The following is a 27706-nucleotide window of genomic DNA, read 5'->3' as shown; positions in this document are numbered from 1 at the left end:
GTGTTAGCTCAAAGACTGTCTGTATGTATGTATATGGTATTAAGAACGCCGCAGATGGCGCGAATATAAAAAAGCTGTCATATCATGGCTCAATACAACAAAGATAAGAATATGTGGGGGTAAAGGTGTGAATTGGGGGGGTTAAGGGTCGGGTCGTATCATGTGGTCATGTGAAGGGTTGACAAGCGCCCCAAAAAAAAGGCAGACAGGATAAAAGTAAGACGCAAATGCGATAAGAGGACAGGATTGATCGACGTATCCACCACATCAATCTAACTCTAAATCGCGCGTGCGGCCTCGCCCGCGCCACTGTCCACCACGGATGCCTGCTCAGCACGCATCTTGCCCTTGGCCGGTCCGCCCTCGCCGACGCCCATTCTCCGCGCCACGTAGCGTTGTGCAACCAACCCCGCAGCCAGGGACAGGCTTTCCTCGATCCATTCGGCCGCCCATTCTCGGGGGTCGACGCCGCCGCTCTCGATGATGTCGGCGATGTCGTCGGGGATGGTGGTCCGAGGGACGCTGGCATCTTCGGCCTCGGGGTCCTCCACTGGGATAGCGGGGGTCTCGAGCCAGTCGATCCATTTCTGGGGAATGGCCTGGGAGAGCGTGTGGAAGGCGATGCCGTGGATGGGGTCGTGGAGGTACAGCGCGAAGACGACTTCTTCCTCTGCGGCTTCGGGCACGTCCACAACGCCCGCCGGGGTGGCTTGGTCGGTTGTGGGACCCGCCTGGAAGAGTTCGGTTGAGGTGGTCTGGCTGATGGCCTGGATCGCAAGAAAGATATCGCTGCTGCGGACCGGGTTGGTCTCGCTCAGATCTTGAGTAGCTTGTTTTGCAGCCGCTTCTACGCCGCCCTTGGCCGAGAAATACTCTGTAGCGTAGGCTTCGGCGCTGGCCCGCGCAAGCTTGGTGGCCTCGACTGTGCCTCGGATGGCCGACAGAGTGCGAGGGCTGCCGGGCGTCACGGTGCGCCACCATGGGCCATCATGCCAGCCTGGGCCAGAGAACTGGGCGCCGCCAATATCCAGTCCGCGCTTCGGAGCTGACTCCTGGCCCCGCTGAATGACAAGGAGATCCCCGCCTTCGACCTGCGCCATCACGCGCGAGAAGACCGCGTACACCAGAGGGTCGATGCTGGGATAGCCAGACAAGTCATGTGTTACGTGGATTTGAAGGCGTTCATGGGACGAGATGGGAGGAGCGAGTGTATGGATTAAAGTGGTAAACGTAGGAATAGCCATGTTGCGCAGCTCCCCACCTGGTGGTTTGTCGTTAGCGACCATTCAAAACGAAATGAAGTTATACAAAGAATATATACCTAGGTCTTTGAGAGCTCCTACATTGCCCTTCATCTGCTGAGCCCACTTCTGAGCCTCTTCATTCTGCTGAATCTCCTTGACCGCCGCCTCAGCCTGCTTCATGGCAGCGCTGGCGGTTGCAAAGATACCACCCCACCATCCACCGCCACCACCGCTCGAGGCAGGTTTCTCCTGAGCCTCTGGCTTCTCAGGCTCCGGCTTCGGCACATCTGCAGCCTTTTTCTCCGTAGCGGAAGCTCTGGTGATCTCCTCCGACTTACGGGGCGCCTGTCTCTCTTCACTAGAACGGCCGGTAGAGGGGGTTGTGGTAGAGGCAGCCGGTTTGGGCGACTTGATCGTAGGTCTGGGTTCGTTTGTAGACACGCGCGGGGTTCCTGGGCCACTGCTGGGGCGCTGGGTGGCTAGACTGTCCAGTTCTGCGAGAATGTCCTGCTCGGACTGTGCCGTGGTGGGTTTGGGAGCCGTCTTGGAGGGCTGCTGCTCGGGAGCAGAATCGACCCCCAGGTCGTCAAATTGAGCGAGCAGCTCATCGCTGGTGGGTTTTGAAGACTTGGGGCGCATTGTGTGAACAGTAGCAATGCCTTATGAGTGAAGTTATGGTATATTGAAGGATGGCGGGCAGGTAGAACAGTCAGGCAGAAGACAATAATATCGGGAAGGAAATGGACGGCAAGCTGGAGCTCTGGGGAATCCGAGGTTGGGCGGTGGAGCCCGGATGACCTGCGCCAAGGGCCCAGGAGGCGTTAGCGGGTTGAAGTAATCTTTCTACTCTGCCTTTGGAGGGATTCGTCCAGTGCCATACTTACTCCAAGCTATAGATGGCGGGTGGCTTTATCGCAGTGGCTTTTTGTCTCACTTGCATCGAATGGCGAAACCGTCCAGACGCGTGTATACTAGAAGCACTGCAGCATACTGCAGTCGTAACAAACTAAACTATAAATAGATATTCGACGGACAATCCAACTAGTAGGTGCATTGCCCACATCAGAAATATATCTTGTCTACTAGCTCTACTGCTACTTATATTTTTGAGTTACTTGAGCTACATTAAGGGGATTTCGAACCGAAGGTAACCTACTAGTAGCTTTCATTGTTCCAAAGTAATCAGTACTAGGAGAAATTAGCCGCACCATCAAGTTTCCCTTTATATATCCAGTTCGACAAAGTACACCTTCAGACTACTTGTTGGTAATAGCATGATACAGTCACACCCGATAATCCACTTAACACCAGCTTAGTACATAGCAGTGGACACGACAGCTGGTGCTTTTTTGAACATGCATTATCTGCTACCCAATAATGCAAGAGAGTCCAGGCTACACCAATAGTACTCCTGCAAATCTCATCAAAGAAGCAAAGGCCTCCCCACCTCACTCCGTCATGCATTTGAAAATTCAAACCCAATCCTTATAATCAAACAGACCGCAGATAAATCCATTGCGCAACATGACACAGTACGTGTGGCCGATAGTATTTACTGCTAGAGACCACCTGTTTGACTCAATGCTCGCCACGAGTTATGATTAGATGCTAACGTAGGGGTATGTAACTGTCAGCGCTGCAAGCCGATCTTCCATGAGTTTTCAGCCCCTTGCTTGCCAGCACCCGGAAGGAGGACAACATCGTCGCTCAGCTTGTAGGCTTGATGACCCCAGGAGCAATTCATTACTGGAGACCGCGTGTATGCCCCAGTCCTTCATAGTCGAGGGATGAAACAGGCTTTTGCGTGTTAGAAATGTAATACTCTGCCGCGTGGCGGGTCCCTGTGAAACAATGTCAGAAGGATAACAGCGCGTGTTGCTGAAAAGATGAGAGCACAAAAGTAGTTACAGGCTATCTATGGTGTGATACTTATATTTCAAATTATACAGCAAGCTTTGAAAGGGGTGCGCGGTGAAGGATATCGACGCCATAGAAATGTATAATGGGCCAAGAAACTTAATGCATCCACGACCGGAATATGGCAAAATAGATATCATTGAGTCATGTTTTCAATGATAATGACAACGACTCGGGTGTTAGAGAACCATTGATCGCTACATTGATAATATGAACCATCGTAGACACCTTGCTGAATATATAGCGATGCCTGTAGCAGAAGAATTCCGCCGAGGTGGTGTTATGCCCGATAAGACCAGGAGATAACACAGGGATCAATTGATTAGGAGCTGCCCGAATCAGTCGAGGTGAGCTAGATATTAAGTCTAGCCTGGGGTATAATAACAATCAGTATCGTCATACTAATTCTTTGAAAATGATAATGATGACTGTGTGAAAATCTGGGCCCACCAACGTCCACGCAACTACCTAATGATCATGTCAGAACCTGCTAGGACTCGATCATTTCCCCCGCTCGTCGCACTTTATAGTATGCTTTCAGCATGGTTTGTTACCGAGACATTCCGTGATGGTTCATCAACGGCTGGCAATTTGACTGGTCGCTCCCGAGCACCATCAGCCCATTTTTCCCACATTGCCGTTTGTCTGGAAAACAGGAATGGGGACACTCGATACGTTGTAGCTTAAGGCATAGATATGATGGGTTTGTAAGGAATATTCTAATTATTATCGACTAGAGATATTTATCCCTCAATAAAGTACCTAAAGTACCGTAGTAGATGATGTCACGTAGACGGGGTAACAATACCGCCCCATGACTCAGGCAGGTACACGGTAGAAGAATGTCCATCTATCAGGTTGGCAACCCGAAAGATGAGACGAAGTTGACGCCAGCTGTGCTGTGATCTACCCCCGGTTCCTCATACGGAGTTGACGGCTACTACGATAGTCAGTACTTTATCTGAACTAGGGATACTTTCCCTCGAGGAGTAGCCCCTGGAGGAGAAAAAAAAAGCATCCTCAGCATCAACAAGCCCATCTTCAGGGCGCTCAAGGTATACCTCCGACCTGGACTACAGGACTGGGGGTATTGTCCGGTAACAGACCAGCAGACCACTGCGATTATTTTGATTGGCCTGATTAAGACTACGGCGTCTGCGTGACGGGGATCTATCCGGAGCTGGTCTTTTTCCGGGCGGATCAGGGCCCCAGATTGGCTATTTGGGTGGGTCCATACAGTAAAATAAGGTAACTTGCGTATGGCGCGTACCAGCGGCCAAGCGGTGCCGATACCAACCCAGTGCGAAAAGTTGATTGCAAAGGCCAGTCCGGCCAGGTAAGGTAAGTAAAGCTCAAGTACTTTCTTTACTGGGACACTTACTATTCCTACTAGATCGCTTTGTGAAGGCGACCTGCTGCCTCTACAAACTCGAAGTCTTTCCCTTCCTTTCCCCCCCCAGCATTCACTGCGTCTAAACATCCCACAAATCTCTCTTGCTTGCCTCTTCACTGCCCGCTTTCCGTGTTGGTGCTGGGCTGTTGGTGGTGTTTCTCGTGGTTAATCCCTCCCCCTCCGATCTTCTCCCTTTCATTCTTCCTTTTCCTCCCTCTTTCGCCATCTGCCCGTCTTCCCCCATTCCGTCAAGACTTCATAGTTCCACTGCTACGGAAAGCTTTAACACAACCCACCCCCCAGCTCTTTTTCTCCTTTCTACAGCAAACATATCTTGCCATCTATCTCAATCCCTTCATCTTGTGCATTATACCTTCTCTGTCTAGATCTCTTGCTTCTGGTTTCTTGGCTTGTTGCCGGCGTGGCAGACGCATAGTTTTTCTGCTTACCCGCTCGGCTTCCTACTTTTCCTCTTCAAGAACTACGAACCTCTTAAACTATCCCTGCCAACCGTTCGCGGCGTCCACCGTGGTTGACTCTGCACAACAACCACCATACTTCTGCTTCATCGCGCTCCTCAGAGGGCGATCTCCTCACATCTTCAGATCTTGATTATCTCAATTTATTTCAGACACTGACGCGGATTTCTCTCGCCCAAAGGTATGTTACATATCACCTGCCTGACCCATACTACGTTCTACTTGTGCCTGCCAAAGCCATGTCTGCCACGTTTCTGTCAACGTTTTGGTCCATCCGTCAGTGGAGAGCAGCCCAATTCTTCATGCATTTCACTTGTCTTGCTTGCTCGACCGTGTTTTGTTTTCCCCTTTCCCACCCTTGCGCTCTCGGGGCGTCTGGTGTAGAAGATTGCGCTGCAGTTACTTCTGGCGTCTTGGCGCCGCAAGCGAACTTTTCAGCCGGAAGTTAGTCGACTAACACTATAGCCAGATCCCACGTTGGGCCTCTCGAAGGAGAATCAGATATCCCCTTTGCTAGTGCTCTCACTTCCTACTACTTTCTCCTTGACTACTTCTTCTTCTCATCTTCCCTTTCTGTCCATTATGGCTCCGCTTCCTCATAACGAGGCGGAACTGGACAGCCATACTTCGGACTTGGCCAGCCAGGACTCTCCGCTGCGCCGACAATTCTCCGAGCCATTGCACGCTCACTCTACTTCTACACAGGCGTCTCCATCCCCCTCCCCTATGACGCACAAATCTAAATGCTCTTGGTGTGGCAAGGGATTCGAGTCTGCCAATGATCCCAAGTCGCAACAAGATGCTCTCAAAGAACACATTGCTACTGTTCACCCGCACATTGCCAAGTTCTCCTTGTATGGTGGTCCCGGCGACGATGAAGAATCTCAACTTCAGGAAGCCAATCCTCAAGCAGAGGACAATGCAGAGGTAGCGGCCGAGAGTGAAGCGGATGACGAAGAGCAAGATGAAGCCACTGCAAATGGCGTGACTGAGGCGACGGAAGCTTACGATAACGACAAGGACCAAAGCGTCGATGGCGATGAATTGGAGGCTGACGGTCCAGAGGCTGACGCTCTTTCTAATCAACTTCATGAGTTCTCTCGCGGTCAAGACTCAGTCTCGTTGGATCAACGTCTTCACAATTTGTGGAACGTCAATGATATCCGTAAATTCTCGGATGACTACGACGAGAAATCGTCTGAGCTGGACCACTCTTGGTCCATGGTGCTCCGGGACCCGAAGCGCGCCAAGAAGCGTGAAAGCAACGAGTTCGCTGAACGGCCTGAACCGTATAGGAAAGCGAAAGCTGCCAAAGGGGAGTTCCTCGAAATGACTTCCCTAGAAGAATTTTTGGCGCAGCTTCGGGACCCGGAGCACCGTTCGACCGAAGAGCTGTATGCTATCACGGAAAACGTGGCATACGCCTTGAAAGCGTGGCAGGATGAGTATATAGCGATAGAGAAGCTGCACAAGCTGGCGACTCGCCATAACGCCAAGCCAACCAGCGACCCGAGGAAGTTGCAAAGGCCTCAAGTATTTGAGGATAAGAAGGAAGCCATGCTCTACGGCTACAAGTACGAGGCCAAGGAGGATAAAGTGGGCAACCAGAACCCATTCACGCAGGGCGGGTTCAAGCCAACGCCCGCTCAATCCCGAAAGATGATGAACAAGATTGGACCCAATAATCCTAACCCGGATGGCTGGCGCACCATCGTCAAGTTTGGAGTCGAACACGTGCCGAAGTTCCAAAACCCGCCCCGCGAAGAATTTGTTGGCAAGGCAACGCGCAAGCGCAAGGCCGCAGAGTTGGAGGCGGCTAACCGAGAGTTGGCAGCGTCTGGCTCCGAAGAGCCCACTATTGAGACACCAGCTCAGACGGACACGGAAGAGTACGGCCCCAAGCGGCGCACGCGTGGCCGTCGCCCTGGCACCGAGGTCGACGAAGCCCAGGCATCCGCGACACCCCCTCGAGGTGCGGTTCGGGGACGTGGAAGTGGCCGCGGCCGCGGTAGAGGTGCAGCTCGTGGAGGCGGAGTCATTGCTTCGACGGAGGTATATCAGCCGGTGGCTGCTGCGACCTCAGCACCACGACCATCATCTGGACGGGGCGAACATGTCGCCAGCTCCCTTCAGGCACGGCCTGCCACTGCCCAGTTGCCGCCGATCGAACCGGCACCGAGTGGTACGACGCCTACGCCTCCCGCAAGCATACAGCCCAGCAGCACGCTGGAGGATGGGATGGATCCCGCTGAACAGGCCCGGCGACAGAAGATTGCCAACTCGAAGAACCCGAAGCGAACAGAGGCCATGCTTAACCACTGGGCGCGTTTCAACCGCGAGGGTCGGGTGCGCAATCCCAAACGATCCAAGGCTCAGATCGAGGCCGACCGCGCAGCGGAGGCTGCCCGGAAGGCATCCGAGCCCCCAAAGCCGGGAAAGATCAAGAAGAAGCCGGAGGGCGGGGTGTATGGGGAGCCTGCGCGACCCAACGCAGGGATCGCGCCCGCACCGATGCCTGCATCAACACCCTTGGCCCCTGGTCCTCCTGCGCATCATCAGCTCGCGCCGATTGCTGCCCCGCGACCGTCACTTACGCCATATGCTCCTATCGATCCTCGAGCGGTGGCACCGTTTCCAGGGCCTCATGGTCTTTTGCAGCAAGCGCCGCTGCAGCCGTATCGCACACCTTATCCGGAGTATTACAGTCCTTATGGGGCGCCTGCGCCTGGGCTGCCACCACCGCATCCGCGACCTGCGTGACCTACGCTGGCTTGTATACCTACTTTTCGCTCGTTGTATGTATTATTGTGCTTTTGTTATCCTGTGATTAGTGAGCGTGCTTTCAGCGACAGGCGTCGGGGCTTTTGCGATCCGTGGTTGGTTGTGAATATTGCCAACCAGGTAGGATGTACATTGGGCACATAAAAGGCTGTATTATACAATAATTGCCACACTCTTATTTCAGCTGTTTACTTAGCTAGTCGATATATAACATAGTAGATATTTGTATACTTCATGTGGGGGATGACGCCAGGTCACATGATGAGCTACACGTGACGCAACACTTCAACTCCGCGCTGGTTGGCGACCAAGTGAGCTGCTTCATCATCCCATCACCTTTCTTTCACTTCACACCAAGACAGACTCAATCATTATGGGTAAAAAGAGACGCGGTCCGACGCTAGATGAGCTTCTGGCTCGTCCATGGTGCTACTACTGTGAGCGCGACTTTGATGATTTGAAGATTCTCATATCTCACCAAAAGGCCAAGCACTTCAAGTGCGAGCGCTGCGGGCGCCGGCTGAACACAGCAGGAGGTAGGTAATCCAATGCGCTGTGGGTGATACCTACTAACAGCACAGGATTGTCGGTGCACATGAGCCAAGTCCACAAGGAGCAGCTTTCGGCGGTCGACAATGCTCTTCCCAACCGATCCAGCCTCGACGTCGAGATCTTCGGCATGGAGGGCGTCCCGGAAGACATCATCCAGTCGCACAACCAGCGCGTAGCCACCCAGTTCCAACAGGCAGAGGCCGAACGGCAGGCCGTGACGGGCAATCCGCCTCCGGGAACCGGCGTCGGCGGACAGCCAGCAAAGAAGCCTAAGCTGGAGAGCGTGTCGGATCTGAAGAAGCGACTGGCGGAGCACAAGGCTAAGAAGGCGGAAGCACGTACTGGAGGTAGCAGTGGTGAAGCGACCCCAGTGGGCGCAGGACAGACGCCGAACATGGGCGGATTCGTGAGTGTTTATCTCTCATATTGTAGGTAACGCGACTAACAATGATGCAGGGTCAGCCTGCTCCCGCTGCTGCCGCGCCCGCCGCAGCAACCACTACCTCCTCACAATTCTCTTTCCCTCAACCATACGGCACTGCCTCTCCTTATCCTCAAACCGCCAGCCCTGTCTATCCGAACTTCTCCCCCGGACAGCCACAATTCCCTCCCAATGCACAGTACCCTCCGGCGGGATACTCACCGCAGCCCTTCCAGGGCACGCCTGGAGCGTCGTCTGGCACCACTCCACCGGCTTTCCCGGCACAACCTCCTCCAACCCATACTCCTCCACAGACGACTGGAGCATTCCCGCCACGGTCGGGCAGCCTTCCTATGCCTCCTGGTCTGCCGCAGCGACCGGCCGTGGCAGCGCCGCCGGTCAACGCGTACCAGATGCAACAGATGCACATGGGCCAGGCGCCAGCTTTGAATGGCGGTGAAACGACGCAAGCGCCGACAGACACGATCTCAACATCGGTGGACGACCTCATCTCGGGAGCCGCGAAGCAAGCGGAGACGACAGCCGACAAGAAGGGCGAGGAGAAGCCAAAGAAGGACAAGTCGAAGGCCGTGCGACTAGTGTATTCGGACAACGAGACGAGTCCGGAGGAGAAGATGGCACAGCTGGCAAGGTACGCATTTGTTCCCGAGCAGAAGGGGGAGACGGTGCTGGAGGAAGTGCCGGCATCAGTGGTGACGGGGACGACGCGAGAGATGGATACGGTGGAGGATGCAGCGGATCGGTGAGCCCGTCAGCCAGACGGTATATCGGCTTTACGAGCATGCGCATACTTGGGAAGACAGCGACAGAGACAGGGGATCGGATCAAGCAGCTAAGTTTCAGTTTCTTGCACGATTGGAAATGTCTCTTACAGTGTAGGGCGGGCAAGCGAGCGACAGCGAGACGAACCGTAGCAGAAGTGGTGGACAGACAGACAGACGGACGGACAGGACCATGATTTCAAAGAAAAGAAAAGAAAAGAAACTGTAAGTTCACATCGAGCAGGTAGGCTACATACAGACTACACCATAATCATACAGCTTATAGCTAGCTATCTGTATACACCGTATATGAACACCATCCATTCTTCATTCATCTCATCCATGAAAATAGTAAACGTATATCATACACCAACTGCCCCTCTTCCTCACCACCAGTAAATCAATCAAATCAAACCAATCAATCACCTATCCTCCCCCCCTCTTCCCACCTAAGTAGTATCCCCCCACCCCCCTCCCCCAACCTCCTCCATATATCATCACCACCATCCATATATATCATCTAATTATTAACCACCGCATTCCCAAAAACCACAGCCCCGACAACCGCCAAAACCCCCAGACCCATGGGCACGCCCTTCCCCGTCTTAATGGCTCTGGGGATCGACGCACCACCCAGGACAAGGGACGCCAAGAGACCGATCTCTGCACCGTAGGGCTGGTTCGCGCGTAGACGGAGATACGAGAGGAGGTAGAGGAAGGAGACGGAGAGGCCAGCGATCAGCGAGGGGAGGGAGCGCGCGCGCAGGTAGCCGGTTATGCCGCCGATGGAGGTGAGGAGGGTGAGGAGGAGGGCTGTTTTGGTGGTTGTGGACTATGTATGATGATGTTAATAGAGTTAGTTTGGGAGTGGGTTGTGGGGTGGGGATGAGGGAGGGGATGTAGTACCATTGTGTGGGTGGTGGTGGTGGTTGTGGTTGTTGTGTAGATAGTAGGATGTGAGTGAGTGAGGTGGAGTGGAGTGAGTAGCTAACTAGCTAAGTAGCTATGTATGTATGATGGGGAAACTGGGATGATGGCATGATCTAGGTTAGGTAGGCTAGTTGTAATTTGTGGATGCTGATTGGTTGATGGATGTGTACACTACCAATCTATATCTTACTTCGTTATATAGTAGTCTCTAATGTATACAACAATATTGTTAACAACTACCGTTCAATTCATACTATATAATGATCATGTTCATTCTATCATAACACATATATGCATGCATGTCATCATATCCCAAAATCCAATAATAACTTTTACACCACCACCCTCCACCACTCTTCTCTTCATTTCATTTTTCTTTTCTTTTACCTCCCCCCAACACTCCCATACCCTCTCTCCCCCTCCCCTTGTTCCTCTCCTCCCTCTTCATCATTCACCTCCTCTGCAGCCTGCAACCGATTCTCTTCCCCCATCCACCCCACCGGCACCGCACTCAACATTCCAAACACACCCAGCACCCACCACGGCACAATCCCCCACCCCCTCTTCACTCCCCACGAGTACGCCCCCCCAATAATCGCCGGTCCTACTGCCCTCCCCACGGCACTCACACTCGTGCCGACCCCATTCAACGTCCCCAGGACGCTCAAGCTACTCGCTGAATTTGTCAACAGGATAGTGGTGCACGGAAAGCCGAAGATCGAGGCGGACAATTTCCCCAACATGAGGCAGAAAATCGCCACGGTGCGCAGCCACGGGACGGGAAGAAGCACTGTGAATGGCGTGAGCAGGTAGATGACCGGGAACACGCTGGCCACGGCTTTTAGGCAGTTGAGCACGCCGAAGGTTTGGGCCGCCCAGGGGAAGATGAGGAATTGGATGAACATGCCGAGGATGCCTTCGAGGGTGTAGTAGATGCCGATAGTTTGGGAGTCTATTTCTTGCATTTAGTATGGAGAGTGAAAGGGAAAGGGGATGGGGAGGAGTAAGGGATCATACCGACGCCGAATCCACCAGTGAATTTGAAGGGGAGTTTCACGTCCGGGTTACCCTCGTATTGCTGTTCCGGGCTATGCAGGAAGACAGGGAGGACGGAATCGAAGGCCATAGCGTGCATGGACATGAGGGCGTAAGCGAGCAGGACGAGTCGGGATTGGGGAGTGAAGATCTCGCTCCAGGTTGGTTTGGATTTCTTTGCTGCTGTTGCTGTCGCTGAACGGGTAGTGTTTGGTGGTAGAAGGGATTGTCGTTCTGCATCTGAAGCGTGAGACTCTGATGACTTCTTCTTCCGAGAAGAAGTACACGAGCTAGTCAATGCCTCGCCGACAACCAATCCATAGTCGCGATGATTTTTCTTCGCAGCGAGCGTTTCCTATACCATATCCACATTAGCACATCCCTGCATTTCCAAATAAAAGGGGAGGATAGATATACATGCAAGAACAACCACCCCGTCGCAATCCCAACAACAAAGAAAACCGCGGAAGCAATATTCGGCAACGCAAACGGCCACTTCCTGAGGAACTCTGACCCCCCAAACAACCCTGGATGCTTCTCCGCGGGCCTCGCCAACGCGCCCCCAAACGCCGGACCAAAAATACTCCCGATCGTCCACACCAGCGGCATGATACTAAACGCGCGGGGCTGAAGTTCCTTCTGGGGCACCATTTCCGCGACCATGGTGCGGATGATGCCCACGTTGCCGTTCATGAGCCCGAGCAGGGCGCGGGAGATGACTAGCATGGAGAGGGACGAGGAGAAGCCGAATAGAAGCGAGAAGACCATGGTGCAGGTGAGCCCGACTAGGATGATGGGTTTGCGGCCGAGAGTGTCGGAGAGAGTGCCCCAAGTGACGGCCATGAGGGCCTGCGAGAGAGAGGTCACGGCGGTGGTGATGCCGACCCATTTGGCGATTTCGGATTTGGGGACGCCGACATGGTCGATCATTTCGGGCTATATCTTTCTGTCAGTTTTCTTCTAGTTCTGTGGTATTTTTAATGGGATGGGATGTACCAGGTAGGGAAGGACGGAGGTCAAGACGACTGTTTTTGTATTTTATATCGCATTAGAATTTACTCAGGAGGAGGGTATGTTGAGTGAACGTACCCGGCTCTGCGAAGCGACATATTGCTATGTGGTATATCGGTCAGTATACAGCTATCAGCTTGGGATAATAACGTGCAGGACATACAGAGAATGACCAGCTGCCGAACAGGCAGCCGGGCGGGTTTCTCCAACATGGTGAGCAGACCACTACCAAAATATTTTTTGAAGAGAGGAATGAAAGAAGAAAAAGAAGAAGAAGAAAAAGAGAGAGAGAGGAAAAGAAAACAAGAGGAGTAAGACTCAAACCAAGCAGCGCGTGTGACCGGGGCCGACCAACTAATCGGCACTCGGCAGTAGAAAGACAGTCTCAAGACACGCTAAGCAGGCCCTAAAATGGCGAATAGCCTCGCGGTGGGTCGATCGCCGGCGGGGAAAGTAAGCAATCAATCACTTGAAGATAATCGGTAAGCGATAAACATGGCTCGGTTCTACCCTGCTATCTACTTATCACTACTCCGTACTAATCGTAATCTCCCTGTCGTCCTATCCTATCCTATCCTATATTCTCCAACTGAAAAGAAAGACTCTGCACATACACCAATAAGACATACATACATCCAGACTCTCCTCCCTTGAACTTCCCTTGCTTAACGGCAGTCACCTGCCATCCCGCCAATCGGCATTCATCCCCAATCACGTCCATCTGACTTACTGCAGTAGCTTCGTCGCAGCCTCAATGCGCTCGATGATGATCGCGCGCCATTTCTAGAACCCCATTAGCCGCTGAAAATTAAATCAGCGAGGTAGGTACTGGATTACTCACCTGAGAATTCAGCAAATCACCCGCTTCCAAGCTCTCCACCAATCCTGGATACGTCGCGCCTGAGTATCCCGTCCAGATGCCCGGTGCAAACACTACGTGCTTAAACCAGCTTCTCCCGTCCAGGCCCGGCTGGTACAGGAACTGTCGTTCAATGCCCTTGTACTTGTCGTTGACGATGCGGATCTGGAAGTAGAGTCGCACCTTCTTCCACCAGTGGTACCACGGCACATCGTCGCCCAGCTGCGCGCTCAGATCCGCCGCGTAAGCGTCAAATTTCGCGGACACCGCTTGAAACTCAGCGATCGCCGCGTCGAGCGGACCAAAGTCGAACGATGCCCCCTCGGGGAGTTGCTTCGCCGCCGGCTTGATCTTGTCAAGATACTTCTCCAGGCCCAGCGCGTAGTCCGTAGCATTGAAGGCCACCACCGGCGTCTCCACCAGCTTGGCCGCTGCCAGAGCCCAGATCTTGGTGGTTGCTTCATGGTACTTCCAGCCCGGGTCGCCGAACCGGTCCATCCAGTCGAAGCTGTCGTAGTTCGAGTGGTAGTGGTAAACCGGGTCCTTCGGACCGCGGCTGAATCCGAGGTCGTAGCTCGCCACACCCGCAAAGTCCTGGAAGGCCGTAAAGTCACTGCCACTGCCCATGGTGGCAATGTCGCCGTCCCAGAGGTCCCGGACTGTCTGTCCAGGCACAGTCTGGTTGGGCGACTTCACCAGACCGGTGACCTCGTAGATCAGCTTGTTCAGCAGCGGGCTGGCCCTCGGGCGCAAGCTCGTTCCCGACGCCGCCACGTCCACGTTGAGATAGGCAATGTTGGCCTTGGACAACCAGGGCAGATGCTCTTCCACCCACTCGGTAGAACCCAGCAATCCGTACTCTTCACCGTCCCAGCTGGCAAAGACAATGGTTCGGAGCGGCTTCCATCCGGCCTTAAGCGCTTCGCCGAAGCTGCGCACAACTTCGTTGAGAGCGGCAGATCCGCTGTTCGGATCTCCAGCGCCACCGGCAATCCAGGCATCGCGGTGGTTGCCCATGATCACGACCTCGTCCGGGATGGCACCCTTGATAATGCCAATGACGTTCCACAGAGGAGTCGTCACGTACTCCTGTTCATTGTACAGATTGATCTGGACATCATCCGGGGTCGGGCCAATGTAGTACTCGACGCCCTTGCTGCCTAGCTTACCGCCTTGCCAGTATTCGTTGAAGTCAGACGCCTTGGGACCGTGGCCATTCAGGGCCTTTAGCAACGGCACCACCTCCTGGTATGAGATGGGCAGAGAAGGAATCAAGGGGATAGACTCATACGGGTCCTGGCGATCACAGCCCGGCTTGGATGGGTATCCGGGGGTAGTTGGGTCACCCGGTGCGATACCTACTCAGTTTAGCTTCTCCATCCAACAAGCAGGCGGAAGATAGGATAACTTACTCAGGAACTGGGTACTTCCCCTCTGAACAGCACTCGGGTTCCTGGCCGGCCCCTCCGGATACGGAGCATAGCCATTTTCTTCAATAATCTCCCCATCCGACTCGGGATCATCATACAGAATCACTCCAGACATGCCCAATTCCTGCGCTCTCTTGACCTTCAATCCGCGGAAGATGCGTCCATACTTGGCAATAGCAATCTTGCCTCCGAGACTGACATTCCGGTCCACGAGGTCCTGGAAATCGTCCACAGTGCCATAGTTCACAAACACATATGGCGCTGTGACATTTCCACTGGCCGAGTAGCCGTGAAACACAGGGACGCGGTTCGGCAACCCGCTGGTATGGTCCTCCTCGAGCACGTCCTCTTCCAAGGTTGCCTCAAACACGACCTCGTCTTTCTTCAGCAATGCCAACCGATGATCGACAGGGTAATTGAGAAAGATATCATATGCTACGATATCGGTCTCCGGGACTCCGAACTCCGCCCAGCGGTCCTTGGTCCAGACTGCCTGGCTGAGGTTCTTCCCGGCCAGGTGCGGACCAGCGGTGTAGTAAGTGCTCCATTCGCGAGCCTTTTCGGCGCTGGGGGTTTCTTTCAAGATGGCTTGGAGTTCAGCGTAGCTCAGGCCGTGGCCTTCAGGCCAGGAGGAGTGGGGGAAGGGGTTTGCCCAGGGGAGGTAGCTCCAGATGGAGCCGTGGGCGCGGGGAAGGAGGGCGGTGGGGGTCAAGAAGAGACAGAGGGAGAGGGTAAGAATGGAAGTGAGAATGATGGTGCAGAAACGGCGGAGAGAGTGGTGTGGGTAGCGGTGACGATGGGGACGGATGCCGACCGTGGTGAGGAGAGGCGTGGATTCGCTGGGCATTGTGGAGTAGTGATAGGCATGGGCCTTTTCCCGCATTTCGGGGGGCATGATTGGGATAAGGGATTAGAGGGATAAGAGATAGAATGGAATACTATCCATCTCATGAAAGAGGGGAGATGGAAGTGTGGATGGAGGAAGAGCAAGAGTAAGAGTCAGAGTCAGAGAGAGAGAGAGAGGGAGAGAGAGAGATGGAGGTGAGGAGTAACTTACTGCAGTAAGTAGTAGTAGTTAGTAGTGACTAGACCAGCTAGTTACTTGCAATGGAAGGAAGGGTTTCGGGCAGCTCCGCACGACGTAACCAAGGCTATCAGCTAATCAGCAGTCTCCGCTATCTTATCGCCGGCTCCACCTCGGCCGGACTTGAAGCATCACCAACTGTGGAGTCGTAATGGTGTCAATTCGTCTCCAGCAAGCGCCATATGAGACAATTCTCCCGGCTAAATTACAACACACAACAGACTAGCTAACAGAGAGGTATCACCCATCGCCTTATATACAACATAGCTTTGGTCACTGGACAGTCCAATGAACAGAGTCCGACCAGTATAAGAATAACAATCCCTTCCAAAACACATCACCACCACTACTCCTACCTGCATCTCACTGCACTTCTGCGTCAGACTCCTCCGGCACTGGCACCTCGTCATTCAAGGCGAAGTTCACCTTCTCTCCGAGATCAATTGTCTCACGAAGAATCTGCCGTGCCGTCTCCTCATTGACTCCCATGTCCTCTTTGACCAGTCGCACCGCCAACTCTGGCACCAGCACCGCCTGCGCATATCCGACGGGCCCGGCCATCTTCACAATCTGATCATCGGCCGCTAACCGACGGAGCTTCCGCCCATATCGCGCTGTGATCGCTTGTAGCCTGTTTCAATTAGCCTACCCGTATAGAGCCATATCAAGTAGATGAAAGGGTGGAGCGTACATTTTCCCAGCCCCTCGAGTCCCGTAATATCCACACGAGATCTTTTCCAGTCCGTCTCCGTCCAGCGACAGACGGAAGTTCTTAGCCTGTCCGGTCTTCAACGCCGTATCCAGACTATTCCGGTAGAACGAGGCACTCTCCGGCACCATGATCGTCTCCAGGTCCGCGAAATGCCGACTGATTCGTTCATCGAACGTATCCCAGTCAATTTCCGGATACCCCTTCTCCCTCCACTCCTGCTCCGCAGAAGACTGCTTATGAGAGTCACAAAATTGTCGCTGCTCGCGCATGCGCTGTTTCGGTTGCGCCCGGAATCGCAACAGCTCCCCCGGGTCCACGGGCGCTTTGCACCACGGACACACGGCCGGTTCATCTAACAGCGCCGCTTCTCCGTACCGCGAGAGTTCGTCCATGAAGCTAGACGACGCCGTACTAAGGGGCGTGCCGACCGAGGAATCGTCATCATCAAAGACCGCTGCATCCAAGGCAGAAGAAGTAGCATGCGAAGAGCTCGAGATCATGTCATTAGGTTCAGGCATCGGAGGAGGCTGCTTGAATTCAGGCTTGGGGCTCGACGCACGCGCCGGGCTTGCCTCGTCCTCAATATCCCTGGGAACCTTGAACTCCTTCCCCTTCTTCTTCGAACCATTACTCATACTCTTGCTTTCATCCTTCGAAGCCCTCGGGGTTCTAACACTCCCCGCCGGTGACTGCGACGAGTTCACAAACGACTTCCTCGACTGATACCCCCGACTCTTGCGTCGCTTATTCCCATTATCCAATTCACGAAACGAGGCGAAAAACCCCTCATCCTTATCTTCATCCGCGTCATCGTCCACCATCTCACGCGAGGTCCGTTTGCGGCCCGTTGTCGGGGTACTGTTCTTTGTGTTGCTTCCTCTTTGTTGTCGCGGGGCGCGCGGCGTCGTCTCCGATCTGCTCTTGGCGAGCTTCTCATCCAAGCTGGGGCCCGAGACCCGTGTGCGGGTTTCGGGCTCGGAGTCGTCCTCGTTCACGGCATCGTCTTCTTCACTGGAGCTAATGGGCTCGTCGTCCGTTGCGGGCTCCGGTTTCACGGGCTTCGGTCGCTCATCTTTTGCGTTGTTGTTTCGGAAAGTAGAGAGAAGGGATTGACTAGGGCCGGATTGTCGAGTGAGTCGGTTGGAGGCGTAGCTGGAGTTGGGTTTTGGCCGGGTTTGCAGGACCATGGTGTATGTATTGTAGCTGTGGTGGAGATCAGGTCGGTCGTCAGGATGGGTTGGCTTTAGCTTTGTGGAGAATCGTCGATATCGATATGGCACAGAAGAAGGATTGTTGATCAAAATGATATAGATAGAAAGGAAGGAAGATCGAAGCGTTCGGGGTAAGTATTTGTTTCAATGATAAATAGTCACGTCGCAGCTGTGACCGAACTGATTGAATGAAGCAGCACGAGAGCAGGTCGACCCCCGTTTGAGTGATGGAATGAACCACGGAACGAGTGTGAGCATGTGCATGGGCCGCCCCCTTGAATGTAAATAGTAAGGATACCCCGGAAATATCTGTGCTTGCGGGGTCTGGGCTGGGTGTCGCTCTGTGTGGAGGAAAGAGAAGAGGAGGAGGAAAGTCATGAATTAAACTGGCTGGGGATTCGGATGAGGAGGGACGCGTGTGGTGACACGCTATTCTCCGCACCCGCTGCTATAATTGTGATCCCGTCGACTTGGGTCCGATGCCGACTGGACGTATCGCCAGTCAATCAATGGATGGAGAGTTCCTTGCTGCATTCAGGTAGTAGGAAAATTACTTGGTATAACCGATACTGTCGGTAGTGATAATAGACTGCTTCTTGCTATACTAATGTGGATGCCGACCAGCACATCCAAAAAACCCGCTATCCAAACAGCCACACCGCAAGGTGAATCAAGCATGCATGAAAATTAGACTGGCTGTATCATGTCTCAGAAAAGTGTATGCAACGAAGAATGAGGCTCTAACCTGACAATCGCATGCCAGGCACTGTATCTATCATAACTGCAATCGTCTTCCCGCGGCGTCATGCCACGGATACACACAAGCAAGTAGAATGACAACGAAAAAGAAATTAAAGCAACCCATATTAAGAAAAGTAGCCACCGGCACAGACCCGGTTCGGTCTATCAACAAACAACGTATACACAAACAGAAGCTCGTTCCCCATCGTGTGATCTCGTTCATCGTCACTCAAACGTCATCTGGATTTCCTCTTCTTCGCCGTGGCCAAGGTCATGCTCGGCCCAGGCATTTGGCTCCAGAGCCATAGCGCCTAAAGTACTGGCCCCGAGGGCCGGCATCGTGAGGGAAGACCGAAGCTCAGGCCTTGTGGGGTGTACATCGTGAGAGGCGGCGGGCTCAAAGGACGACTGAGAACGAGGCGGGGTCTCGTGGAAGGACGTATCGAAGGTCATTTCTACTGCTTCCTCTCGATGCACAGCCGCATATGCTTCAGTAGTAGGACTGTATTCGTAGGGCGTCGCAGAAGACGCACGAGGCGGAGGCGCTGGGGTTTCAGGGCTCTTCAGCTCTTTGCCGGTTGAAGCAGGGGCAGATGGAGCCGGGCTCGCTGGTGAACTCAAGTCTAATTTCATCGGGGGAAGTGTGGATTCAAGCTGCTTGACTTCGATGCTCTCCGAGGCTAACTCGGCCCGGATAGCATCGATATCGAAGAGCACCGTTCCGGAGGCGTTGGTGTCGCTGGAGCCTCGGCGCATGGCATTGTTGCGTTCCACGTCGTACGTTTCCCAGCCTTTCTTCTGCGCCAACTTTCCGCGTTTGAACAAACCAAAACGCTTCTTCTCCGGCTTGAGCTCAGCCTCTCGTCGCGCCTCGTCAATCTCGCGGATCAGCTCCCTTTGCCGCTCGGCGTGGTTCTCAGGATCAGGATCCTCAATTTCGGCGAACTCCTCGCTCAGCACTTCCCAGCCGACTTCCTTCAACAGCCGAGGAATAGCTGCACGGTAGTCCATGTGGCCATTCACAATTTTGGTGACATCGAAGTTCTCCAACCCGGGAACCCCCTCCACTGGCGCAAGACCAGCCACCCGCATGATACCACCACTCGTGGCGCGGAACAGATACCCTAAAATCCAGTCGTTGGAGGCGAATCCATTGACAAACCGTCCAGATACCACGCTACGGGCTTTGAGGTACTCATCTCGGTTGGCCACAATCGGAGACCCGAAAAGATACACGTTCTGAACCAGCCCATGGGCACCCTTGTCTGCAAGCTCTTTCAAGCAAGAGAAGATGACTCGCGAGCCGAGTGAGTATCCGAGAAGAGTCACCGGTCTCTTTCCCAGATTGTGGTCTCGCAACGAGTCAGCCAGAATCAGTCCGGCCGCATTCGCACGTGTAAGCGATACGTTCCAAGGATTGTCGATCAAATATGACAGCTTTGTCAGGACAAGGGGAAGTTGCAGTGAAGCCATCAGGGCAACTAGAACTGTCTGGCCAAGGACCTGCTGCAATCCCTGAGTCAAGGCCTATTCAAGCGTGTTAGTGTCCGCGTGAGCGTATCGGAGTATAATATCGCTGCCTACCTCCGTAGCGAGAATGTTAATAGTGTCACCCATACTTCGGAGCATCTCAGGCTCCCACAGAACTGAGTACAAATCACCCATGATAGGATCGACCGTACTGAAAGGCAATCGGACATCATCCACCTTTCCTGTCATCCAACCAGCGACGGTGATAATCAGATTGACTCTCTTGTTATTATGTAAGGGGCGGTATTCAAAAGTCTGAACAGGGCCCGTCCGTCTCTGAGAAGCTCTCAGCCCAATGGTACTTCCAGTCAAGGTGGCACCGGAGGCAATCAACGCTGTACCTCCAGCACCGCCCAGAAACGCGCTCGTCCCCGTAATCCCGACTGTGGTGAATCCCGCCGCTATACCAGCGCCGATGACCGGGGCCAACAAGCCAGCCGATAGGCCTATCACCAAGCCACCACCGACAGTGGCTAAGCCCATAACCATATACTTGCGTTTAAGGGCCATCTTCCGCCGCTTCTCCATGTGCTCCGACTCGTCCCATGTCTCCTTCTCTGCAGCCTCCTGCATCTCAAGGGCATCAATGACCCGCTTTTCGAAGCGGGCAATTTGCAGCCATGACACTTCCATCGAAGCACCAACCCTTTCGAGCAATGTCCGCGACCGCGCATCATAGGCCGAGTCTGCAATAAGGACGAGGAATAAATCGCAGAGCACTGTCCACCGGAGATCAATGTCAATCTTCGCGGAAGTGGGCAGCTGCGATGGCGTTCGGACCTCTGGCAAGTCTTCCCCTTCGTGGGTTTCATATGGTGGAGGGGACGTTGATCGGGAGGACCTGTCCATTTCGGTGGATATGCTACTCCGGTAGTCCTCCCTGAGTCTAGGGGATGCAGGCGAGGACATGGACTTCTTTGGTGTTCCGGGCTCGTCCGCCAAAGGATTCGCAACACGAGCGTTACTCATGAGCGGTCGGACAAGGTCTGCCGGCTGCACGCCATGTTCAGCCAATTGCTCTATCATCACCTGCTCCGCGGTGTCGATTTCCATGTGAGAATAGAGTCTGGCCATCATTGCTTGGCCCCACTTGCGCATAGCATCGATGCCAGCTTGCCTTGCCTTGCGTGTGCCCTTGATGGCTGGGATCTTATTCATGTCCAATGTCATTTGATGAATAGTCAGCCTGGTCACCCCAACATAGGCTATTCTCTGGCTCTCAGTAAGAAGGTCCTTTGTCGCCTGCATTTGGCTCACGCGGTCGCGCAGCTCCTCTTCTACACCAGCGGCGGTGTCGGCGGAATCTTTAAAAAGATAGCTTGTATCTTCATCCAAGCTGGTTGCTGATTGGGCATCTTCGTCAAACTGCACGCGAGTGTAACCCTTTCCTGCACCACCTAGACCACTGTACACAGCTTCGTTATCCTCCTGCTTTGCTCCACGGGCAACCAGCCGGCCATAGTCATCATAGTAATCGAATTCCCCCAAAGCGGGCATTTCTTTCCAACCCCCATCGTCCTCTTCTTCCTCGCTTTCGTCATCCGAATGCCCGGCCACATAGAGACGCTGATGAGACCATTCGGAAGGCTTCACAGATGCACGCTTTTTCTGCATGGAGGAACGATCGGCACTAGTATCGGGATTCTCCTGAGTAGGACTCTCTGTGTACGGCGGTGGAGGCTCCTCTTGCGAAGGACGGGACGGGTGGTCGGAAAGAGCACGCTTTTCGCTAGCCGTCGATGTCTCTGGGGCTTGCTTGGGAGAGAGACCATGATTTTGTGATGCAGATGTCGCAGACGGCAATGACGGACCCTCGTTCACTTCCTCAGCCGCTCCCTGGGGCTCCTCCACAGGATCTTCCGGACTCGAACCCTCCGGAGAAGTTGCTTGACCTTCTCGTTTGCTCACATCACCACTATCATTTGCGTTCCCTTGTGATTCACCGGCTTCGTGAAATACCTCCTCGCTCTCCGAAGACTCCCTCTTAGGACGCACGCGGATCGGCAATCCAAAATCGTCGAATTCCTCCAGTGTGGACTCTATAACCCGGCCCGAACCTGACGCCTGCTGAGATGCAGGTTGTCCTCCATCTGGTCTGACGTTCTCTTTCTGTGTGGCAGCATTGTCGGGACTAATGGTGCTTTCCGTGGCCGCAGCCGGAGCCGAGAGGGTCGGAGTATTGGAGGGTTGTGAGATATGTGGTTGATCGGCAGAGTGGTCGACAGAATGGTCAACAGCCGGACTGGAGACTGAGCTCATTCTTCATTGACGTGTCAAATCAAGTGCATGCAGTTGCCTCGTGCCGTTCTCTCGGTTTCCTTAATACCACCGTGCAAGTTCCGACATGAATGGGGCCAAAGATGACCCATTCGTGCGAAAGCGCACTTGGGTGATTATGGCTGATCTTGCACTGAGTTGCTCCCTGGACACTGTTCTATCCCATGTGCCTGACAGGGAAGCTGAATCGTGTCGGGGTCCCCGGTAGGAAGCTGGTAGATATAAGACGATAAATGGACTGGGGTAGTGACGGAAGTGGGAGGGAAGGGTCAAGGTACTTTTGCGAACGGCGGGGACGGAGCAGTGACGGCGCAAGAGGAGATGGGATTTCAGTTGATCATCGAAAGGAAATAGGAGAATATTCTAAAAGTCGATTTAGTCTGTAGGTAGTGGACAGGATTGAAAGGATGGCTCCTTTTTCTCCTGCTGGTTGACAGTCAGCCCAGGTGTAATCGGGGCCGATTGGGAAAGCAGCCTGCGACCGGGAGACGTGGTGCCGCATCTGGGGAGGGAAGTGGGCAACCACCTCTCGGCCTGTCTCTGAAAGCGGTCATCCCCTTCCTGCGGAGGCAATCCCCTCATGTTGATCGCGGATTTTCTGATTCATTCCCCCCGTCCAACGGCCTCTCCAGATGTAGAGTTTAATATGCCATCGAATTAGAGCGACAGGTCTTCGGTTTTCGGTCGTGCATGGACCATTGTTGGGGTCTTTTCTCGATCGCCAGCCAGCTCATGCCATAATAACAGTTTCTTTACATAGCTCCCCTCCCCGTAATCCCAATACATGGCTGGGGTCACTGGCGATTAGTACTTCACTAGGCTACCTTTTGCATGGTCGGATGACCACAAGCCACTTTCTTCAGCGTCACCTTGATTGGAGCTGAAGACGCTCTTAAGCACTACGGTTTATGTCAAGGCTCAAAGCTTGATTTTTGACAGCTGATGCAGGACCGAGCACGTCTCGAGTTGTACCGCGGCTGTCCCATCCGCCGCATCGTCTCAAATCAAGTCAGTTTGATAGGGGGGTCTACCAAGATGCGTCAAGCTACCCGGAAACTTGAGTCGCCACTACCTGTAGATAATCACAAGGCTACAAGTAGCAGTCTGGTGCTCTGCTGTTGAGGCAGGCATATGGTCCTCTCAACCTTTTATATCTTCATGTCACCACTCTCATAGCGTCGGATAGCAATTCAGCGAGTCCCATCTTAGACAAGCAATGGCAGCTGGGCTTGCAAATGGGATATTGAACAGATAGATCCAGTGCTCTCAACGAACACAACATTAGGATCATGCGAGGGTGTAAGAGCTTCCACAATTCCAACAACGCATACCTAGAGGCTTCCTATAAAGCCTGGTAGGGATATGGCACGCCATGTGGCTTGATAGAGTCTTCTGATGTGTTCTATGATTATATCAAGTCATGAGACTTACATCGAAGCAAGAAATAGTTCAGAGTAAGCACAATATACATACCAAAAGATCCCAGGAATTCGAGCCTAGAACAGCAAGGCTGGTGGTCAATTGAGATTGTCCATCGGCAAGGGGACGAAAGAGATTCGGCCCGATTCCGAATTGTCGGCCGATATCCAGAGACACTGGAACGGAGCCAGGCCAATTAATTGCTCTTGTGCAGTCCCGCATAAATATCGTGTATGCCCAATGTTCATGACAATCTCGCGATCATCAGGCGATCCCCTCTGATGGTCTGTTTATCCGTGGGTCAATCGCTTGCTCAGTGTGCAGCTCCACATGGCCAGCGGTACCTCCCAACAGTCGAACTTGCAGCTGCACAAGACCACCATCCACATGGTGACTAGGTCGGAAACAGCAAACCATCTTCCAAGAGCGAGCTTGGGGAGCCTTGAAAGACTCCACATATTCCCCTTTCGGAGAATCCCGACAGCTGTGGATGTTGGTGTTGGGGCCTTGGGGGAAATAAACCCCAACTGGATGTCGGAGGTTTCATGTCTACCGAGCCCCCGACGGAGTAACCTCGAGAGACCTCGAGCATGCATAACGCTTACTGTGGGACAATGTTCTTAGTCACGTAGCCCCATCTTGGACACTTCTTCCCCTTCTTTCTACTGTGTGCTCTTATCGAGTTCTCTCTTTTCTTAAGACTCCTTGTCGCAGTGCTCATCAAATACTGGCCGTCTGGCGTGCCTGCTTCTCCTTATGGCAGGCGGATGAAGTTGATCGGGAGGGCTTTTCATGTCTATGCTAATGTATGCAAACAGATGGTCACTTCCAGGTGGTCCATCTTCTCTATCTAGATTCGAGGGCTTTCCAGCGACGGCTTTTCAGAATCCAGGCAAACTGGGCATCGCGAAAATACTTCCATCCGGCATCCACTCATCAAGCTCCATACCCGTTCTTGCTGGCGATGGGTTTCCTTGCTGACCGCTCTCTGGCGGGGTTCGCTGTTGCTGTACATCATATCCATAGTGAGGAGGCAGCATTGCAGGCTGGTAGCCGGCAAAAGTATTCATGTGAACCATGTTTTGATAAGCTCCGCTCTGGTCGGGTTGCCATATCTGTTCCGTCGTTGGTGGCACGCCGTAATTGACATTCATCGCTTGGAAAGGGACCATAGAAGAGTACTCCGCCTTCATTACAAGTGACGCACTTGGCTGTTGTGGGTCAAATGGCAGCGGATTCTGAGAAGCGGCATGACTCGGAGAGATTGGCGTACCAGCGCTCAACTGAGGAACAAGCCCAGCATTTCTCTGCATCTGTTTCTGCTCAAAGCGATCATACCAATTTCGAGCCTTGATGGCGACAACAAGATACCATCGGCTGGGGATCTTGTACTTCTGACCACCGCTTGCCTCCGCTAGACGCCGGGTCATTGCGTCCAGATATTTCTCGACATTTACGGACTCGGCAGTCACAAACTCCCCTAGAGCGCCAGATCTAACGGAGAAGTAGATTTTGAGCAGAGACAGGACCGCTACTCCGACCCGGGTGTAGATGAGGTTGGGGATCTTCCGCAGCATCTCCGTGTCGCAGCCTAGGAAGAAGTCGAGCATCTCGTGGGCGGCGTTCAACCACTTGATCGTGAAGTCTACACGGACCGCACTCAGTGGCGTGCCTTTGGACTTGTCACTGTTCTCCAGTGATGGGAGAGTATAATATTGTTGCTTAATCGCATCAGGATCGCGATAACCTTCTCCGACAGCAAGCTCATAGATCGCGAGGTTACTGTAATGGTATTCGAAATTCATGGGAACTGATGTATGGTATTAGCTATTATACGTGCCCACATTGACCGCTTCAGGAGAAGTTTACCTGTATGCATCTCCATGGATAGATCTTTCTTCCATGATTGCATCCGGTTGTCAAACCACCTCAAAACGGCTTGCAGCCGCGACTCGGTGAGCGGGGCAGTCGAACTCGTGTCATCGAGTCCAAAGGATGTCATCGCCTCATCGACTACTCGCTGAAGCTCAAACCAAGTGGCCATGTGTCTATCGACTGCATTTGGTGAGCGCTCTAAATGCTTCACACACTCGCTCATCCAGTCATTGAAGAGAAGCAAATTCGGCCGGCGTGTTTTCATAGCGACACTGTCCTCCGTTAGCAGGTCAGTCTCAACAGCATCCGCATTGAAGCTTACATGGACGTCAAATGATAGCAAAACAAGATCGCTCTCGCTTGTTCCGCCATTGGCTCGTCATATGCTGTCTTTCTATTTGTCCTGCGACTGGAGCTTTGGGGCACTCGTCGTTTGGAAGCCAACCCAATTTCCAGGGCCATCGTGGCCGCTATATGAGTATACTGATAGAATTGCAGTTTCAAAGGAGAGTCGGGCGGGAAGTAGAAGACAATCATGAGCAGCAATGCCTGGACTAGTTCCAAGGACTTGTCCCCATTGATGAAGAAGCGTTCGGCATACACTCGAATCATCTCACGGTTGAGAGCAGCGGCTAGGTTGGCATCCAACGAGACTGCTGCTGCGGCAATGACTGAGAGAAACAGCACTGGCTTCGAGCAACGCAGTTGGTAAGCAGTTGTATCTGGAGGTAGTACAACGATTGGAGCAAAGGCCGTGAGCTCAGTGATAAAGAAGGCGACTAAATCGTTGGCATATTCCAGTGATATCAAGCCTTGCCCGACGACATCCCTTTCTAGAGTTGCTTCAAGCGAGTAGCTCGACGATACAGGATTGGAAGCTAAGCCGGGAGCGGCACCACCGTCGAAGGTATTCGAATATGGAGGGGTTGAGGAGAAGCCGGGTGAACAGTCCATGGGTCTAGCTGACCCCGATGCGCTGCTTGGAGGATCTGTGCCTGTGGGTACCGAATCATTGATACTCGGCCCTAGGTCGGGTTCCCGTGAGTCCTCTCTTTCGCTGCCGACGCTTTCGGCACTGCTTTCATCCACGCGTAACCTGTCCTTGAGTAGAGAGCGCATCTGTCGCATCTCTCTCTCTAGCTGAGCGACCCGCGAGTCAGTCCGCTTGCGTGGCCGCCGCCTTTGGGGCGCCACGAAGACACACGGTCTGTTGGCTTTCACACATCGTTGGCATTGGTTGGGTGTCGAAGGATCGGGTAAGCAACGGACTTTCAGTCCTCGACACGACTCGCACGATCGGTTCAATTGTTGCGCGGTCGCCGCCTGGGGTATGGCATTTGAGTCGCCTGGGGGGATTGTGGGTATTTTCGACATTTTTGGCCCCCACACCTTGCTACAAGGCGTAGTATCCGGACCACTGGTGATCGACGATAGATGCAAGGGTCGGATGATAAACTAGATCCAGATTAAGTGTGCACAGCGCGTGTTGGGGCTGACTAGGCGATATTGCTGGTCCTCAAGATTCGTCTCCAGAAGCGGCATGTAATCAAAAGTGGATGTGAAAGACGGAGATTAACATCGTCATTCCTATCTGACAAACCAGGTTTGAGAGGACTTCAGAAGTGATAACGTGGACGATATCGAGAGGATGGAAACAAAATCGATAGATCTATCCAAGGTAGAATCTGGGATGAAGACATCCAATTGGACGCCCGCCGGCAGGGGAAACTGCAGAACTCGCCATGTACCCGGTGCCGCAAGTAGTCGGAGTTGGTGCAGCAGCAGAATCCAGCTGAAGCAGTGGGACGCATACAAGCCTCAGTCATGTGAGAGTCCAGCCACAAAGGGGAAAGGCTCTTTAGCCTTTGTCTGCGCTTCTAAGGGCCAGGATGGTGCCATTGCTAAGAGGGGTTTGGCCTGTAGGAAAGAAGCCTAAGGCTAGTGCAATTTAGTCCCCTGTTCTCTTTGGTGAGCGGAAGGCCAAAGTGGAGAGATTAGATCAAGTCAGAACTATGGTACAGTT

At 53.3% G+C, this 27706-nt stretch overlaps 10 protein-coding genes across 10 annotated transcripts; 2 read left to right on the top strand and 8 right to left on the bottom strand.

Moving 5' to 3' along the window:
* Positions 1-278: 278 nt before the first annotated feature.
* BDQ94DRAFT_169271 (DUF5427 domain-containing protein MTC1) lies at positions 279-1883 on the bottom strand (the record flags this gene model as incomplete). The annotated part of the gene is made up of 2 exons (XM_026771250.1): positions 279-1261; positions 1322-1883. 2 exons carry the CDS (start codon positions 1881-1883, stop codon positions 279-281), a joined length of 1545 nt encoding a protein of 514 aa, XP_026627992.1.
* Positions 1884-2681: 798 nt separating this feature from the next.
* Positions 2682-3641, bottom strand: BDQ94DRAFT_141254 (uncharacterized protein). Its single transcript, XM_026765783.1, has 2 exons — positions 3153-3641; positions 2682-3085 (listed from the first exon to the last, which is right to left on the bottom strand). The coding sequence occupies exons 1-2, from the start codon at positions 3299-3301 to the stop codon at positions 3052-3054; spliced, it is 183 nt and encodes a 60-aa protein (XP_026627991.1). The 5' UTR covers positions 3302-3641; the 3' UTR covers positions 2682-3051.
* Positions 3642-5615: 1974 nt separating this feature from the next.
* BDQ94DRAFT_177748 (uncharacterized protein) lies at positions 5616-7999 on the top strand (the record flags this gene model as incomplete). The annotated part of the gene is made up of 1 exon (XM_026772986.1): positions 5616-7999. One exon carries the CDS (start codon positions 5616-5618, stop codon positions 7791-7793), a length of 2178 nt encoding a protein of 725 aa, XP_026627990.1. The 3' UTR covers positions 7794-7999.
* A 188-nt stretch (positions 8000-8187) lies between these two features.
* BDQ94DRAFT_169269 (putative C2H2 finger domain protein) lies at positions 8188-9554 on the top strand (the record flags this gene model as incomplete). Its single annotated transcript, XM_026771249.1, has 3 exons — positions 8188-8350; positions 8396-8772; positions 8823-9554. 3 exons carry the CDS (start codon positions 8188-8190, stop codon positions 9552-9554), a joined length of 1272 nt encoding a protein of 423 aa, XP_026627989.1.
* A 535-nt stretch (positions 9555-10089) lies between these two features.
* Positions 10090-12757, bottom strand: BDQ94DRAFT_169268 (MFS transporter; the record flags this gene model as incomplete). Its single annotated transcript, XM_026771248.1, has 7 exons — positions 10090-10401; positions 10955-11451; positions 11517-11889; positions 11952-12470; positions 12531-12559; positions 12624-12647; positions 12709-12757. 7 exons carry the CDS (start codon positions 12755-12757, stop codon positions 10090-10092), a joined length of 1803 nt encoding a protein of 600 aa, XP_026627988.1.
* A 209-nt stretch (positions 12758-12966) lies between these two features.
* BDQ94DRAFT_17597 (M28 family metallopeptidase) lies at positions 12967-15921 on the bottom strand. Its single transcript, XM_026772592.1, has 3 exons — positions 14817-15921; positions 13387-14762; positions 12967-13328 (listed from the first exon to the last, which is right to left on the bottom strand). The coding sequence occupies exons 1-3, from the start codon at positions 15727-15729 to the stop codon at positions 13272-13274; spliced, it is 2346 nt and encodes a 781-aa protein (XP_026627987.1). The 5' UTR covers positions 15730-15921; the 3' UTR covers positions 12967-13271.
* Positions 15922-16040: 119 nt separating this feature from the next.
* On the bottom strand, positions 16041-18204 carry BDQ94DRAFT_141243 (RTC4 family protein). The gene is made up of 2 exons (XM_026765782.1): positions 16610-18204; positions 16041-16549 (listed from the first exon to the last, which is right to left on the bottom strand). Exons 1-2 carry the CDS (start codon positions 17815-17817, stop codon positions 16282-16284), a joined length of 1476 nt encoding a protein of 491 aa, XP_026627986.1. The 5' UTR covers positions 17818-18204; the 3' UTR covers positions 16041-16281.
* Positions 18205-18669: 465 nt separating this feature from the next.
* On the bottom strand, positions 18670-22548 carry BDQ94DRAFT_17584 (uncharacterized protein). Its single transcript, XM_026772570.1, has 2 exons — positions 20167-22548; positions 18670-20109 (listed from the first exon to the last, which is right to left on the bottom strand). The coding sequence occupies exons 1-2, from the start codon at positions 22369-22371 to the stop codon at positions 18808-18810; spliced, it is 3507 nt and encodes a 1168-aa protein (XP_026627985.1). The 5' UTR covers positions 22372-22548; the 3' UTR covers positions 18670-18807.
* Positions 22549-23373: 825 nt separating this feature from the next.
* On the bottom strand, positions 23374-24473 carry BDQ94DRAFT_141237 (uncharacterized protein). The gene has a single exon (XM_026765781.1). It carries the CDS (start codon positions 24402-24404, stop codon positions 24099-24101), a length of 306 nt encoding a protein of 101 aa, XP_026627984.1. The 5' UTR covers positions 24405-24473; the 3' UTR covers positions 23374-24098.
* A 15-nt stretch (positions 24474-24488) lies between these two features.
* BDQ94DRAFT_17557 (uncharacterized protein) lies at positions 24489-27194 on the bottom strand. The gene is made up of 3 exons (XM_026772525.1): positions 26006-27194; positions 25678-25955; positions 24489-25618 (listed from the first exon to the last, which is right to left on the bottom strand). Exons 1-3 carry the CDS (start codon positions 27055-27057, stop codon positions 24690-24692), a joined length of 2259 nt encoding a protein of 752 aa, XP_026627983.1. The 5' UTR covers positions 27058-27194; the 3' UTR covers positions 24489-24689.
* Between the last annotated feature and the right edge of the window lie 512 nt (positions 27195-27706).

Source organism: Aspergillus welwitschiae (genome assembly GCF_003344945.1).
Source record: "Aspergillus welwitschiae strain CBS 139.54b unplaced genomic scaffold BDQ94scaffold_11, whole genome shotgun sequence".
NCBI lineage: Eukaryota > Fungi > Ascomycota > Eurotiomycetes > Eurotiales > Aspergillaceae > Aspergillus > Aspergillus welwitschiae.
The sequence above is the reverse complement of the archived record's forward strand: the minus strand, read 5'-3'. Positions and strand labels throughout refer to the sequence as shown.